This window comes from Sciurus carolinensis, unplaced genomic scaffold, assembly GCF_902686445.1.
Source record: "Sciurus carolinensis unplaced genomic scaffold, mSciCar1.2, whole genome shotgun sequence".
Taxonomy (NCBI): Eukaryota; Metazoa; Chordata; class Mammalia; order Rodentia; family Sciuridae; genus Sciurus; species Sciurus carolinensis.
The window spans coordinates 791,299-806,727 of NW_025920172.1; the positions used below are offsets into that span (position 1 = coordinate 791,299).

Below are 15,429 nucleotides of genomic sequence, written 5' to 3' on the forward strand. Positions count from 1 at the left end.
TGTCAATTTCCTTCTCTTGTTGATTGCTCTGGCTAGAGTTTCAGAACCATGTACACAATACAAACAATCAAAGAAACAAGCAGATGATTCCTAGAAAACATAAAGAAGATTGAAAAGCCCTTGACCAACTATACAAAAAGAAAAACAGAAGATCCAAATTTAAAAGATAGAGATAAACAGAAGGTATTGCCACAGACAATATTGAAATCCAGAAGATTGTTAGAAAGTTTTTTTTAATACATTTTCCAACAGTAACTAGAAAACCTTGAAGTTATTGACAAAATTTCAATCACATGTGAGCTACATAAATTGAAGCTCAAGAACAGAGAAATCCAAAACAGAAAATTATCAAGCAATGAAGTTGAACACTCTTTGAAGTCCTACCAAAAGAGAAAAGCCCAGAAGCAGACTGATCCTCAGTTGATACTAGGAGAACGTTGAAGAAGATAAAAGGTCAAATTCCTCATATTACTCTGTGAAGAGGACAACGAGAAAATACTGAAAAATTTACTCTATAAATCCAGTATCACCCCAATACAAAACCAAACACAGACACATCCAGAAAATAAGACTTCAGACCAATGTCATTGATGAAAATAGATGAGAAATTGCAAAATGAATATTGGCACATTGCAATCAAGAACACATAAGAAGGTGGTGCACGATGATCAAGTGGGTTTCAGCACAGGGTGGGGACGTTGGTTCAGCATATACAGATCAATAGTGTCCTATCAATTTGTGAATCACATTAATAGAATTAATTACAAGACTCATTTCATCACATCAATAGGTACAGAAAAAGCACTTAACAAAATCCAGCACCCAGCCATCTTTAAAGCCCTGGAGAAGAGACACTTCCACAAACACAATAAACTAAAATTCTGTTCATCAGCTTTGCATCCCGTAAGAAAGCAGCTGGTAACATCCACACGTGAAAATGAAGACTTATTTTGGCTCATGACATAAAAAGCTCCAGTCCATGACTGGGAGAGTTCATTGCATTTGCTCCTTTCTTGACTGTACCAGGTGTCAATTCAGAGAGTCCTCTGCTGGTAAAACCACTCAGATCATTGCTAGGAATCAAAAGGGGGAAGGTAGAGACTGGGGTCTGACAACCCCCTGGCATGGCATGTCCACAGTGATTGATACAAATTCCACAAGTCCCCACAGCCTAAGCTCTCCACCACTTCCCAACAGTGGATGGGGCTGCAGAGTGACCATAGCAAATGGAATTTTGAGAGACCAATTTTGCATGCCTAATCATTATATCCCTGAACACAAGGATTTTACTCCATCTCATAATGCACACAACACATTCAGTCCAGAAGGCATAAAAACTTCAGCAGAGCTCAGAAGTCCAGGCAAGGAACCCAAAAAGATTCAGGGAAAACTTAATTGTGTGCCCCTAAAATCAAAGAGAGTTCCATACTCCCAATATCTACAGTAGAGGTAAATATTTCTGTAAGCACAAAAGGAACTGAGACACGTGCAGGCTTCAGGATTAAGGAAAGACTTTATTCAGCAGTGGTCAGGCATCAGATGGGCTCACTTTCTGGATTAAAAAGAGTACTGATCACAGGAGAGGAATGGGTTTTAGAAGTTACGCTGGGGTGCCTGAGGCCTTGAAGACTTTAACAAGATGTGGGCAACAGGTGGCAAACATCTGAGACATGTTGATACTGGGCATGGTTTTTAATAAATTCATTAATTAGTGTTTTCACAGGGTGGAGATGCAGGGTTCAGGGTTCAGAGTCCAGTGCTCATCTGACCCCTGGGTCGTTATACTGGCATGAGAGCAAGTTTAACGTGTAGTTTCAGAGCCACTGGGAATAAAATTTGGAAAATGATCTCTCCTCCCCAGGAATGCTGTCTCAGATTGGTGGCTATATCCCTACAAGTACTCGCTCTGTCACAGGGAGATAATTGATTTGAAGGTTCAAAGTTTGGCTTCTCTCTCCCTCCCTCCTCCCAAGTCACAGACTGTCTTTGGGGTGTATCAATTCCATATCCCTCAATACACATTTCAAAAAGAAAAAGAGGCATGTTGAAGGGAAATGAATCCCAGCAGGGCTGACTTTAAACCCCAGAATGCACCTCTGTCTTCAGGGTCCTAGTAAGGGTCAGGTGTGAGTGCTCTGGGCAGCCCCTCCACACAGCCCAGCTGGACACAGTCCCTGTACTCCCACTTAGGGAGCCTGGTCTGAGGCCTGCGGCTTCCTGGGCCAGCCCTGCTCACTGCTGGTCCTCTGCTCCTGGGTCTCCACAGCAGCCCTGCTTCATCTCTCAGCTCCAGGCCTCACCCTGCCAGGGCTGCCAGCAGGACTCCGACCCTGACACCCCATCTGGCCTCCCTGGCCTTCCTTCACGTCTTGGTGGAACCTGTGTGACCCTGACCTCTTGCCCTCTGCCTGCAAAGCCAGCATGGGGAGGCTGATGACATGGTGGCCTCAGCAGGGAACAGGTCCTGGCCTCCCTTGAGCCATGGCTGGGGACCTCTGAGCACCTTGTTGGGTGAACAGGGGAGACCATGCCTGGGAAGTCCAGGGTCAGTCACACACCCCAGAGCTCTCTCCCACATGCCATGTCCTGGGTGTCTACAATATTTTAATCTTTATCCCTGAGGTGGTGAAGTTGGGGCCTTCCTGACTATTAAGAACCCAAGACCACCTTCCATCCTCTGGGTGCAAAGCCCTGGGCTGCCCTCTGTGGAGCTGATGGCCACACCCTCCTGGCTACAGCTCCTGGGCAGCACCACAAATGTGCTGCTCTCCTGGACAAACTACAAAGCACCAGCTCTCCTGCACTGCTCTTTCTGCCCCTCCCTGTCCTGCACATGGCTTATATCAGTCAGGAGTTCACAGGCCAGGGCATCCCTGTGCCCTTGAGAGAGTCCCCACCCACAGTCTGCTCCAGCATGAGGGAGCCCAGCTCCACCAAGTGTGGGGTCATGCACACCATGTGCTCTGACAATGTCACAAGGTGAGTCCACCTGGGAGCTTGAGAAGGGTCAGGTGAGCAGTTCTGTCCAGGGTGAGAGCAAAACCCAAATACTCAACACTTTCTGGAAGTGAGCCCTTGGGCACAATGAACCAAAACACATGATTCTCTGTCTGATTTTACAATTTCATAATGGAATTAAAATTGATGCTTCATTTTGATTTTGTGCATATATAAAATAACTTAATGCATGATGAATGCAAAAAAAAATACACACAGGAAATTTTATTATTTTACTTTCCAATAGTTACTATGTCCACCATGCAGACCCATGACACTCCCATCTGCTCTCAGGGCTGCTCTACCTGGGCCTCCACCCAGAGCTGCTATAGAGCAGGAGGACATGCAAATAGGGCCTCCCTCTGCTCATGAAAACCAGCCACCCTGACCCTGCAGCTCTGCACAGGAGACCAGCCCTGGACTCCAGCTCATCCCACTCAGTGGTCAGGACTCAACACACGATGCTCACCATGGACTGTGTGCTCAGCTGGATTTTCCTTGTGGCTGTTTTCAAAGGTGATTAATGGAGAACAGAGATCCTGAGTGTGTGAGTGGACAGGAGTGAGAGAAAGAGTGGATGAGTGAGTGTCCTGACCAGGCTGCCTCTGTGATTGCAGGTGTGCAGTGTGAGGTGCAGCTGGTGGAGTCTGGGGGAGGCCTGGTGCAGCCTGGGGGTCTCTGAGACTCTCCTGTGCAGCCTCAGGATTCACCTTCAGTGACTACTGGATGAACTGGTTCCGCCAGGCTCCAGGGAAGTGGCTGGAGTGGGTCTCCAACATTAGTGGTAGTTTTTGTACCATTATCTCTGCTGACTCAGTGAAAGGTTGATTCACCATCTCTGAGAAGAAAGCCAAGGACATGCTGTACCTGCAAATCAGCAGTCTGAGAACCAAGGACACTGACACCTATTACTGTTGCAGACACAGTGAGGGGACCTTAGTGTGAGCCAGACACAAACCTCCCTGGAGCAAGCCCAGGCCAGCTGGGGGAGCTCAGGACAAAGGATTTGCCGATTAACTCCCTGGAACTGTTTCTGATAGATTTTGAATTTTTCTGTATAATTTACACACTTTGTAGTGAAGTTCTCTACAATTACGATTCTGGACCTACCATAGAATTTTCTGAAATAAAATATAATAAGTAGTTGAACGTGGTTGAAAGGAGTTCATGGTACCAAAATGAATTTCCAAAAATATCATCATGTCTAATGTCCACAAAATTAAAATACTAAAGGTCCACTAACTCGTATTAAAATTCTTCAAGCAGCCACTGAAAATCATTAAAAGCTCAATTTTTACCTTTCTAGTTCGAAGTGAATTGAGGAAACTCATGAACACAAGAAGCATTTCTGGGACACATTGCACAATAATACACAGACCCACATACTCATGTGCAAGCACACACTCTCAGCTCTGCACACGACAGTCACAACTGCAGGACCCTGAGGAGCAGATGAGAACACTCATCAAGAGAGAGGCCAAAAGCTCGCTGCATAAACACCAGAACTTTGCTTTCCCTGTGTCCCACCTCCACAGCTCTGCTCCTCGAAATTCCTGCCAGGAAGCTGTGTCTATGAGGAGATCCCCAGTACTGCAGGGTGACCACGCTGACCCTCCAGCTGTCCACATGCAATAGTCAGGAGGAGCTCTGTGAAGCCATGCACAGGTGCAGAGTGGAGATCTCACCATTCACTGGAAGGTCCAGGGTCGCCCGTGTGTGCAGAGGCCATGGGGCTGTGCGCTGTCAGGAAGCAGAGCCACAGCCAGTGCAAGCACACAGGAGAACTAAAACCTCTGCTCCACTTACACTTCAAGCATCGGCAATGCCTCAAGGAGGCAGCACAGGGCAGGGAGAACTGTGAGGAGCATGGAAATTCAAATGAGGGGAGGACACAGACCTCCCACCATCAGAGCCCAGGGCTTGTCTGCAGGCTGCACAGACCCAGGAGCTGGTGCAGGAGACCTGGCTGCTGTGGCTGCTGCTGGCTCTATTCTGCAGTGAGTGTCCATGGGGAGCACTGCTGCTTTTCTCTCAGGCCTGACATTCCCTGCAGGACACGTCCATGCTCACTTTCCACAGTCCTCATGCTCATTTCTAATTCTCCTCTCATCCGACACATCAGCAGGGTCCTGCCATGACAACTTCCCATCCTCTGTGCCCTCTGTGTGGAAATGTGAAGTGCCTTCTGCAGGCTCCACATGCAGACCCCAGGCTTGGCATAGCAGTGCTGGTGATGGACAGCCACAGCCTGGACCAGCCTCTCCCCTGCCATGCAAGGACCCTTTTCACACCTGTGGGCTGTGCCCCTGGATTCATTCTTCATGTCAGTATGAAATGAGGGGATTGAATCCCCTCAAAACTGATCAGATGGAAGGATTATCAGAAACAAGAATTGATTGTAATTATTCATATAGGAGGTGCCCCAAAATCTCATTGTGAGACAGTGGAAGAAGGATCAGAGGTCAGATCACTAGATTATGAGAGCTGTAACCCAAAGTGGATTAATCCACAGACATTGGATTGACTTGCAGCAACTGTAGGCAGGTGGGGTGAGGCAGGAGGAGGTGGGTCACTGGCTGTGGCTTTGGGTTCACACTTTGTCCCTGATGAGCAGAGCTCCCCTGCTTCCTGCTGACCCTGTCCTGAGCTGCTTTCCTCCTCCCCAGTCTTCTGCCATCATGTTCTCCCCACCTGTATCAAGGCTAAGAACTTGGCCACCAAGCCCTCCAACTTCTAAAATCGTGAACCAGAGGAACCTTTCCCTCTTCCAAGTGGCACTTCTCCAGACCTTGGTAAAGTGGCCAAGAGCTGTCTAAGCATGGACACATTTTTATGATGTTTACTCCTGAGCACACCATGAGTCCAGCACCTTCTTATGAGTTTACCAACAAATTGTGGTGAATGGTGAGAGCAAGGTGAAGCCCTGGCTGCTGGAGCCCACTAGGTCTCACCTGGCACAGGTGAGGTGGGGACGAATGTCACAGAGTTGGATCCAGGATTCTCAGGGAAGAAGGTGGAGTCATCTGAAAATGTCTCCCCTTTTGTATCCTGGAAGAACAGCTAAATCATTTAGTTTGCTGGGATTGGGAAACTTCACCCACAGGGCACACGTGGATTTGCAGTTGGTGAAAACATTGAGACCAGCAAGGTCTTCCCTGCGCCTCCCCAGCACCAGGAGGAGGGTGTCTGCAGGTTCAGGGTTTGCAGTGAGGTCATGATCATCACCACAGTGAATAAGAACAGGTGCCTACATGTCTTATTAGTAGGTTGTGTTCACTCAGTTAGGCAGGAGGTCAGTTCCTGAATCCTCATCAGGAGGTCAGCACCTATACTTGTCCTCTCAGTGAATCCCCCTAAGGAGAGTGTCTACTGTGTCCTGCAAATGATGGTGCTATGAGCAGGGCAGTTCTCACTTCAGTGATGCTGCACAAGGAAGGAGCCCTGGGCCTCCCTTCTCGCCCAGGATGCCCTGCATGCCCTCCCTATCTGCTGTCAGCTTGGCTCTGCTGCACTTGGTGGACTCAGTGGCTCTCAGCCTCAGGCTGCAGGTGAGAGCTGCCTCTGCTCCCAGGACCCTCACCCTGGCTCATCCCCTCCCATGCTGTCCTCTCATGGTGGTGACCAGAAGGCAGGACATATGAGTGGAAGAGCTCAGGGCAGATTCCTGCCCACTGCTGTCCACAGGCTTTGGCTGAAGAGTTGGAGGAAGAGAATGTCAGAGGGTGGATGGTAGTGCAGTGGACACACAACAGGAACCCTCTCCCCTCATGAGACCCTGCTGCCTCCTATACTACACCCAGTGTTTAGTCCCCAAATCCCACAAAGATGACAGAAAAGAACTATTCATGAGAAAAAAGGGAGGTCTCTTTTCCTGAATGTGGGTAACACCATCCTCAGTCCTGTCCTCTTGTTCAGTCACCATTGAGGGCTCTTCCTTCAGGACTGGGAGTTGAACCTGGGGCCTCTTGTATGCTAGGCAAGTACCTGCCAATCTGAGATCCTCCCAGGACCAGGGAGGAAGGGCTGGGGGAGTCACTGCTGGACTCAGGTAGGTGGGCTCCTCCTCTGACTGCCTTCCAGCACCCCTAAACCAACTGCTCTCCTCTCAAAGGTAAAGCTCCACTTGGGATCAAGAGAGGGACACATCTCAGGAGCACAAAGTTCTGGCCATCCTGACCTCAGCTTCTCCAGATATAAGAAGAGCCTCACCCACATGCAAATTCCTCCTCCTGCTCTGGGTTCAAATGCCCTCTGGGCTATGGGAGCTCACAGCTCTCTGCTCACACAGGGCTGAGCTCTCTGGGAAGGCAGGTGTGGTCTAGAAGATGAGGCTGCTGGGTCTTCTCCTGTGCATGGTCACAGTTCCCCATGGTGAGTGTCCCCAGTGTCAGAGCTGGGTCCATTGGTATGTTATAACTGCAGGTCACTGACGGAGTCTCCCTGTCCTTGTTCTCAGGTGTCCTGTGCCAGGTGCAGCTGCAGGAGTCAGGACCTGGTCTGGTGAAGCCCTCGCAGATCCTGTCCCTCAACTGCACTGCATCTGGATTCTCCATCACAACCAGTGGTTATGACTGGCACTGCATCCATCAACCCCCAGGGAAGGGGCTGGAGTGGATAGGGTACATAAATTATGGTGGTGGCACTAACTACAGTCCATACCTCAAGAGCCGATTGTCCATCTCCAGAGACACATCCAAGAACCAGTTTTCCCTGCAGCTGAGCTCCCTGACCACCCAGGACACTGCCACCTATTATTGTGCCAGAGACACAGTGAGGTGACCTCAGTGTGAGCCCAGACGCAAACCTCCCTTCAGGGTGCCCAAGGCCAGCAGGGTGCGCTCAGCACACAGGCAGCTCAGGTGCCTCCTTCAGAGCAGCCTTGGAGAAGATTGAGTGGTTTCTCTCCACCTGATCTGGGTGTCCATTGATCCCAACATGGGGAATTGAGGGGTCTTATCAGCTTCAGATCATCCCCTGATGTTCTCTTATGAGGTCAGACATGTCTTTCTCCACAGATCTCTGCTCTGGCTGCACAGTTTTGATTCCATCCATATGTTTGTCTCTGTGTGTTTATAATCGAACACAGGTATCTATGTTTGTAATCTGTCATTCACCTGTCATTATATTAACAATCATCTATTTATCTATTTAACTGCTTAGTTCAGATGTGATCAATACAACAAGTTCAATGAACTTAATGAACACATCACTCTGACCAAACTACATCAAGACCCACCTAGAATAAGACATTTTATACTGACTGATAGTTTCAGAGGGTCAGTACGTGGTCATCCAACTCTATCACGCTGGGTCTCAGGGGAGGCAAATCCCCAAGGTAAAATGCAGGTGAAGGCAACAGGTGTAGGTCTTGGTGGGCAGGAATAAGAGAGAAAGTCAAGAGGGGGCTAGGGTAAAGTGGCCTGTCTGAACCTGTGGTGCTGCCTTCTGCTGCCCTCATGGCCTCTCCCATATCCTGACTCTCTCCACAGCCAGCAGCCCTCCTTGGGAGACAGTGCACATGACTGCCATCTCTTAGTTTCTGAGGTCTGCATTCCAGGTTCAGGCTCACATTCACAGGTCCAAGTATCATCTTCCTCAGGATGACCACAGGGATTCTGGCCTATCTACTCATTGCTGTCCTCCCAGAATTCTTTAAAGGACCAGTGGAGGCCTCCATGAACAACCAACTCCAGCATCCTGCATGCTGAAAGAACCAGCACTCTGTGCATGATACCAAGGTATGCTGGAAGCTCAAGCAGGAACTGAGCACACTGGGTCATGGCTCTCTGGTCTCTTAGTGCCCAGGAGGGAGCATGGAGAAGCCACATCCTAGTTCCCTGATGTGAGCAGATACCCCACTATCTCTTCTCATGGATCTCCCCTCTACATTCCTGACCCTGAAATGGGTGTGACCTTGCAAATTTCTGACAAGTCCTTGAGACATCTGTCTTGTTTTCTGGGTAGAGTACTTACCTTCCCCTTTTGTCTGTAATCTCCTCCAAAACTCCAACTTTCTTACCCCCAGCTTTACATGTACAATTCTGACTCATCTGCAAGTCTTCAAACCTTTCTGCTCTGTATTCTTCTCCTGATTATCACCATAGACCTGCTCATAACAAAGAGCAGTACCTATGCCACCTCCTGCAGCTGTGCTGCCTTGAATCTTCCACCACCAGATTAACTAATTAATTACCTTAATTCAGCCTCCCAGGACTCCTCAGGTATGGGAACTTGTAGATATGCTCTTTGATGGAATACACCATGAATTTTCTCCATTCCAGCTCCCAAGGGTGTCCTCAGTTCTCTTGGAATCTTGATGAGCACGGTTTTCATTCCTATCAGCCTTCTGACCCTCTGAGCTCCCAATACAATAGCCATGAATCCTGCTTACACCTTGAAGGCTTCTCCATCCTGCATCCTCAGGGTTTTCCTCTTTCTTTCCTAAAACCAGGTATAAAGACTTCGGAATCTCATAGATAAGCTTGTTATAGATGGACCCCACTCCTGGTACTAATTTCTGTGGCAGTCATCTTTCCTTCCCTGTGGGTAAACACTTGACAAGACCAAAGTCGTGCAGGTAAGCATTGATCTGGATACAGGAGCAGAAGGTCACTGCACTGCTCTGGACGTGAGGGAGGCAGAACCTCCTGGTTGAAGGGCAGCAATGGAAAGAAGTTGCTTATCTCATGGTGTCTACCAAGCACAGGGGAATTCATGGGGGCTACAGAGAAGAGGGAATGCTCCAGGATGCCCCCATTGACTCCCCTCCTCAGCAATGTCTCACCTGCTTAAATCACCACCCATCAGGTCCTTCAAAGTAGGATCACTTCAAGGTTGCAGAGCTCATGACCTTTTTTTCCCACATTTGACTCTTCTGCACAAATGCAGGAGCTTGGGGACAATCCATCTCCAACTTGCAACAGAGAGATGAGCAGAGCAGAGGAAGTGAACAAAAGGAGGAAGGAAGGTAGAGAATAGCAATTCATGGGGACTGAATGGGAGAAAATAACTGTCTAGCTTTGTATGATTACATCAAAATGAATGCAATGTTAGATACCTATTATGAATTTAAAATCTGTTTTGAATATTCAGGGTCTTTTTTCACATGAAAATATGTTGTAAACAGTTTTTCTAATTCTGTAAAAAATAATTCCATTGGGGTTATAATAGAAAATGCTCTAAAACCATAACTCTATTTGAGAATTAAAACAGGGTAGTACTATATGTCTATAGCAGGACCCTGGGTTTCCTTTAATTGCCTTGTTATATTTTTCCTAGAATATTTTATAGATTTCAGTATCTCCCTTTGAACAGATTAGTTTTACACCTAACATTTTACAGTTTTGTATTTTTTTAATTCACAAATAATGTTGTGTGTCTTGTTTTTTCATGCTATACCTCATTGCAGGAAGGCCCCTGGAGTGTAACAGGCTCACCTGACTCTGCAGGTTGGGGTCTGCTCCTCCCTCCCTGTCCCACAGCAGCCCTCCTACCTGTCAGTTCCTCACACAATGGAGCATGTTCATGTGTCATTCTGTCTCATTCTACTGCTTCTCCTTCTACCATGTCCTGTAGGAAGGCAGCCTGATTACTATTTAAATTGCTCTTTAAGTGACATCGGAGAGGGTCTTAGTCACCGTTTGCATTGCTGTGACTGATATATATGTGCAGGACCATGTGAAGAGGACACAGTTATTTCTGCTTACAATTTTAGAGGTCTCAGTCCACAGGCAGTGAACGCCATAGTTCTAGTCAGTAGGTGAGGTGGCCAAACATTGTAGAGGAGTGTGGTGGAAGCAAGTTCAGCATATAGTAACAGTTGACAGACAGATGGAGGGAGAGCTCTGCTCACCAGGGACATTAGAAAAATTCACAGCACACACCAGTGACCTACCTTCAACAAACATACCCATCCTACATTTGGTTGCCACCCATATAAATCATATCCTTTTATGAATCTACTGATTAGTTTGCAATACTCATCATCTAATCTTTCCACCTCTAAAAATTATTACCACGCATGGGCTCTCGGGAACAGCCCATTTGTAAACCTTAGTATTCTTTTCCAGGCCCAATAGTTCATGCCCATCTCACATTTCAAATTACCATGAGGCAACTTTCAGGAGTCACCCAAAAGCCCAGGTACGAAATCTCTTGAGTCTCAAGGCAAACTCCTCACTGTGGGAGTAAATTCAATACAAGTGCCATACATCTAATATGTAAAGGCACAGAGTGAACATTTCCAATCCACAAGTTAGAAAGTGGGCATAGATTGAAGGGATGGGACCAAAGCTAGACTAATGTCCAGCTGCACAGTCCTGTTGCTCCACGTCCAGCACCTGGGCACATGGCATCTGCTGTTTCATCCAAAGGGTGATCTGTCAGCTCCAGTGACCTTGCTGGTTGCAGTCCTCATTGCCTCCCTTGTGGCTTTTCTCTGCTTCATTCATGAAGATTACCTTGACATAGACTCCATGTTGCTGGCATCTCTATCATGGAGTTGGCCCCTGGAATTGCACCAGTCTTCTCACATCTTCATGCATCTTCCTATCAGGACAGGCTTCAGGGCCTCTGACCCTGCAATTTCTGGCCTTCCCCACCTTCCATGAAATCTTCATGGAAGACCTCCCCCAACACCCAGCATTCTGCCATCTTGCAGAACCAGCATCTTGTGGTCAGCCCCCAGGTCTGCCACAATCTCAAGTAGCACCAGGCCTCATGGACCATGGTACAGTGACCTCTGCATGCTTCCATGGTGGAGAATGGTGAAACAACTGTCTACACCCACCTGTACAAGTATGGTGTCCACATGGTCTCTTCTCAAAGAATTGTTTCTTTTACATCCTTGAGCCTGAGATGGCTGTGATCTTGCCCGTTTCTGAGATGCCGTGATCCCAACTTTTCTCTTGTTTCTGGGGAAAGTATGAGCAATTTACAAGTGGTTGTCATGTTTTAAGAATCCCAATTTTCCTAGCCCAAGTTTTACTCACAGGTGTCCAACCAAACTACAAGTTTTCACATCTCTTTTCTCTGCTTTCTGCTCCTGAACATCACGCTAAACTTGTCTAAAAGCAGGCAGCCTTGTCCATGCCTTCGTGAAAGTTGTGCTGTCCTGAAATTTTCTCGGCCCTATTAATGAGACCATCACATTTAAGCCTACCTTCACAAAAAGTCTCAGGATATAGGTAAAATGTGGACAGCTTCCGAATCATAATTCAGTGTGTATGAATGGACTTTATTCCACTTCCCAATAGAGTACTCCTCTGAATGCTCATGAGCCAAGTATTTGGTATCCACAATCCAATTCACATTCTGTTCTTCTTGGCTCCCACCAGAACCCCCATCACACACCATTTAAATTAGTCTAAAGCTGGTGCAGTTCCTGTTTCCAAATTTTTCTATTTTCTCCACACCAACTTCATTAAAGCTCCTAAAGCTTCTGGACTACAGGACTCGGTCAGTTTTAATGACCCCTCTTAATCATACCTATTTCTATTTAAGTCAGTATTTGTATTGATGTGGTCAAAATACCTGTCAAGAATCCTGGATGGGAAAAAAATGTGTCTGACTAGAATTCCCCAGGCACAAGTTAATGCAGAACATCATGAAAGAGTGTTGGAGAAGGAGCACTTCTCAGGATAATGCCAGGAGGAATCAGTGAGAGAAGTGTAGGGACAAGAGAGAGTGATCCACTCCTGAGACACAGAATATAAATCCCAAATATAAACACCTCGAGGGACCTGTATCCTACAGATACAGCCTACCTCTCTATATTTACCACGCTCACTTGATCCATGTTGCTGCATCAATCCACTGATTATCCCACAACCTTCAGAACCTGATTCTGTCACCTCTGCAAATTCTTGCAATATACACACAAGGGCTTTAATGAACCTCATATTTAAACTGAAGTGTATAGTGAGCTTAAAATATGGTTCATTGAAAGCCCTATCATAAAAATATAAAAAGGAAAGGGATTTTCCCAGAATGCTGGACTTATAACACTAGATGCATGTGTGAGGGCAATGGGCTGAGGTTCTCTGACCTGCCCAAGTTGTAACTGTGGCATGTCAGGAAACAGCAGAGAGCAGGTGACTTTCTGGGCTCCATGGGTTATGGGGTGCAACTGAAAAACAGACCGATCACCACTGAGATGTCCAAATTTGAGAGTCTTTATTAAGCCAGCCTGCTGAATATCACACACAAAGCCCCAACAAAGGATACCTGGGAGAACAGCCCCTGCCATAGAGTGACAGGGGTTTTTATACCAAGTCAGTACATCAATCATAATTGTCTGTTGATATAACTCAAAATAACAAACTAACATCATGGGATCTGAAGTCATTAAAAAGGGGGAAGTGGGTCAAAATGACCTTACTTAGGACAAACTAAAGAATGGTTACTGAAACCTAGACAATCACTGTTGACATCATCGTTAACATGGTACATTGTTTAAGAAACCAAGAATCAAAAAGAGAACAGAGAACGATTTTTCATTATAAAAGAATTGCCATTTCATCAATTTGTATTGCCAAGCAAGTCATGCTAAGCAACTACTTATGTTTACAAGGGTGGGACATTTACATGGGACAAGCATTTCCTATATAACGTTGAGTGTCAAGGTAAAATGGAGACTGTGTTGTCATTGCCCACATAGCATGGCCTATAACATTTCCATGGAGTCAAATATGTCAACCTGTCACACATGATGATTTCTCACACATAATTTCAGTGTTCAAAAGGAAATCTTGGCACTCATAGTAGATGTCAGTATCATATTCATTGGATTTCCTGCTGTAACTATCACACATAGAGTTCCTGCTACAATCCCCAATTTCTGCCTTTTCAGACTGGAAATCATACATGCTGTTCACATACTGGGGGTCTCATGGTGAGGAAGGATGGGCTGGGCTCTGCTTGTCACCACCACATTCAGTATATCTCTCCACTACCCAGTATGAAGTGACACATGGTCATGGAGGGCACATCACAGAGTGTGGTTCACAGAGACCTGATTCTTGGCACAGGGAGCACCCTCAGCACACATGAGCTTGAGGTGGGAAGTTTACACAGACTTGTAAACAGAAGTTTACAAGTATGACACCAGTAGCTCCCTTGGTCCAGGAGAACTTTGACTCTGGAGATGGATTGAACCATGATGAAGGTCCTCTCTCCACTATTGTGAAAGGTTTCAGTGAATGAGAAAAACAGAGAACAAGATCAGCGCCATCTGGGACAGCTGGGAGGGCACCTTCAAGAAATTGTACCCACATCCTTGAACTGAAGGTCCTTCACAAGATGACTAAATACATCTTGGAGGAGGCCTTACTCCTCAACACTCTCCCCCATGGGGATCAACTGCAGGAAAGGATGCTCCTGCAGCACCTAATCAATCCAAAGGAAAAACCAGGAAGAAAGGACTGTAGGCTCTTTTTACAGTTCTAGGAATGGACACCATGCGAGCAATATGTCTACACCACCCAAATCACAATGTATGCAGTGTGTTCTAGACAAATTGTCCCCAGGGTAGCTTTTGATACTCTAAAAAATTGAAAAAAATTTACATGTACAAATGGGAATCTCAGTCCCATGAGTCTCCCAAAGGTTGCCAACAATTTACAAGCATTGTGTGTAAGAGAATTCCCTCTGAATTATATAGATTGAAACATTCAGATGCTGCATCAAACTCTGAAAACCCAAAGTTTAACAAGAACTTATGGTGACTGTACAGTTTTCAGATTTATAATTCCATAATTCAGAGTAAGATATAAGTATAGAGTGGTGAGACTGGTGACCACGTTCCCAAAGCCATGTTCCATGTGTGAACACATCCTGCTCCCTGAAAAGTCCCACCACATGTCCCCTCCTGGAATGAGTGCTCCATGGGTCTGGTGAAGTGCACCCCACGCAGGGGACAGAACTCTCTGTGGGCACAACCAGTAGCCTCCCACAGAGAGAAGTGTCTGGCCCCTCCCTCTATATCCTTGATTCAAGCCTCACCCACTGGCAAATGCACATTTAGGCAGCCAGGTTAAAGCACAGCACCCACTGACTCATATTCAGGTTCTCCAACTGGAAGGTATTTTCTAGGATTGGGAACCTTCTCTGAAGACCATGGAGAAATCCTGGTTTTTCTTCCTTTTGATGCTGGTGCCCAAATGTAAATGTGTCATGGATTCAGGGAGGAAGTTTTGTGCAGCTGCATCTGAGTCCTTGACTCACTGTGGTCCTCTGTCCCCAGTCTCCTGTATCAAGTGCAGCTGCAGTATTCAGGACCAGGGTGCTGGAGACCTCACAGACCTGTTCCTCACCTGTGCTGTCTCTGCTTACTCCATCACTATTGGTTACAGCTGGAACTGGATCCATCAGCCTCCAGGAAAGGGGCTGCAGTGAATGGGGCACATTCTTGGTAATGGGGCACAACTTACTACC

At 46.7% G+C, this 15,429-nt stretch overlaps 1 gene segment (V, D, J or C); it reads left to right on the forward strand.

The window, feature by feature from the left end:
- The first annotated feature begins 3,432 nt into the window (after positions 1 to 3,432).
- The window catches only part of LOC124974740 (Ig heavy chain V region MOPC 21-like), a 59,629-nt gene continuing 47,632 nt past the window's right edge, over positions 3,433 to 15,429 (forward strand). Inside the window, 1 exon segment of the V gene segment in view lies at positions 3,433 to 3,513. Within this exon segment, the coding sequence occupies positions 3,459 to 3,513 (55 nt within the window).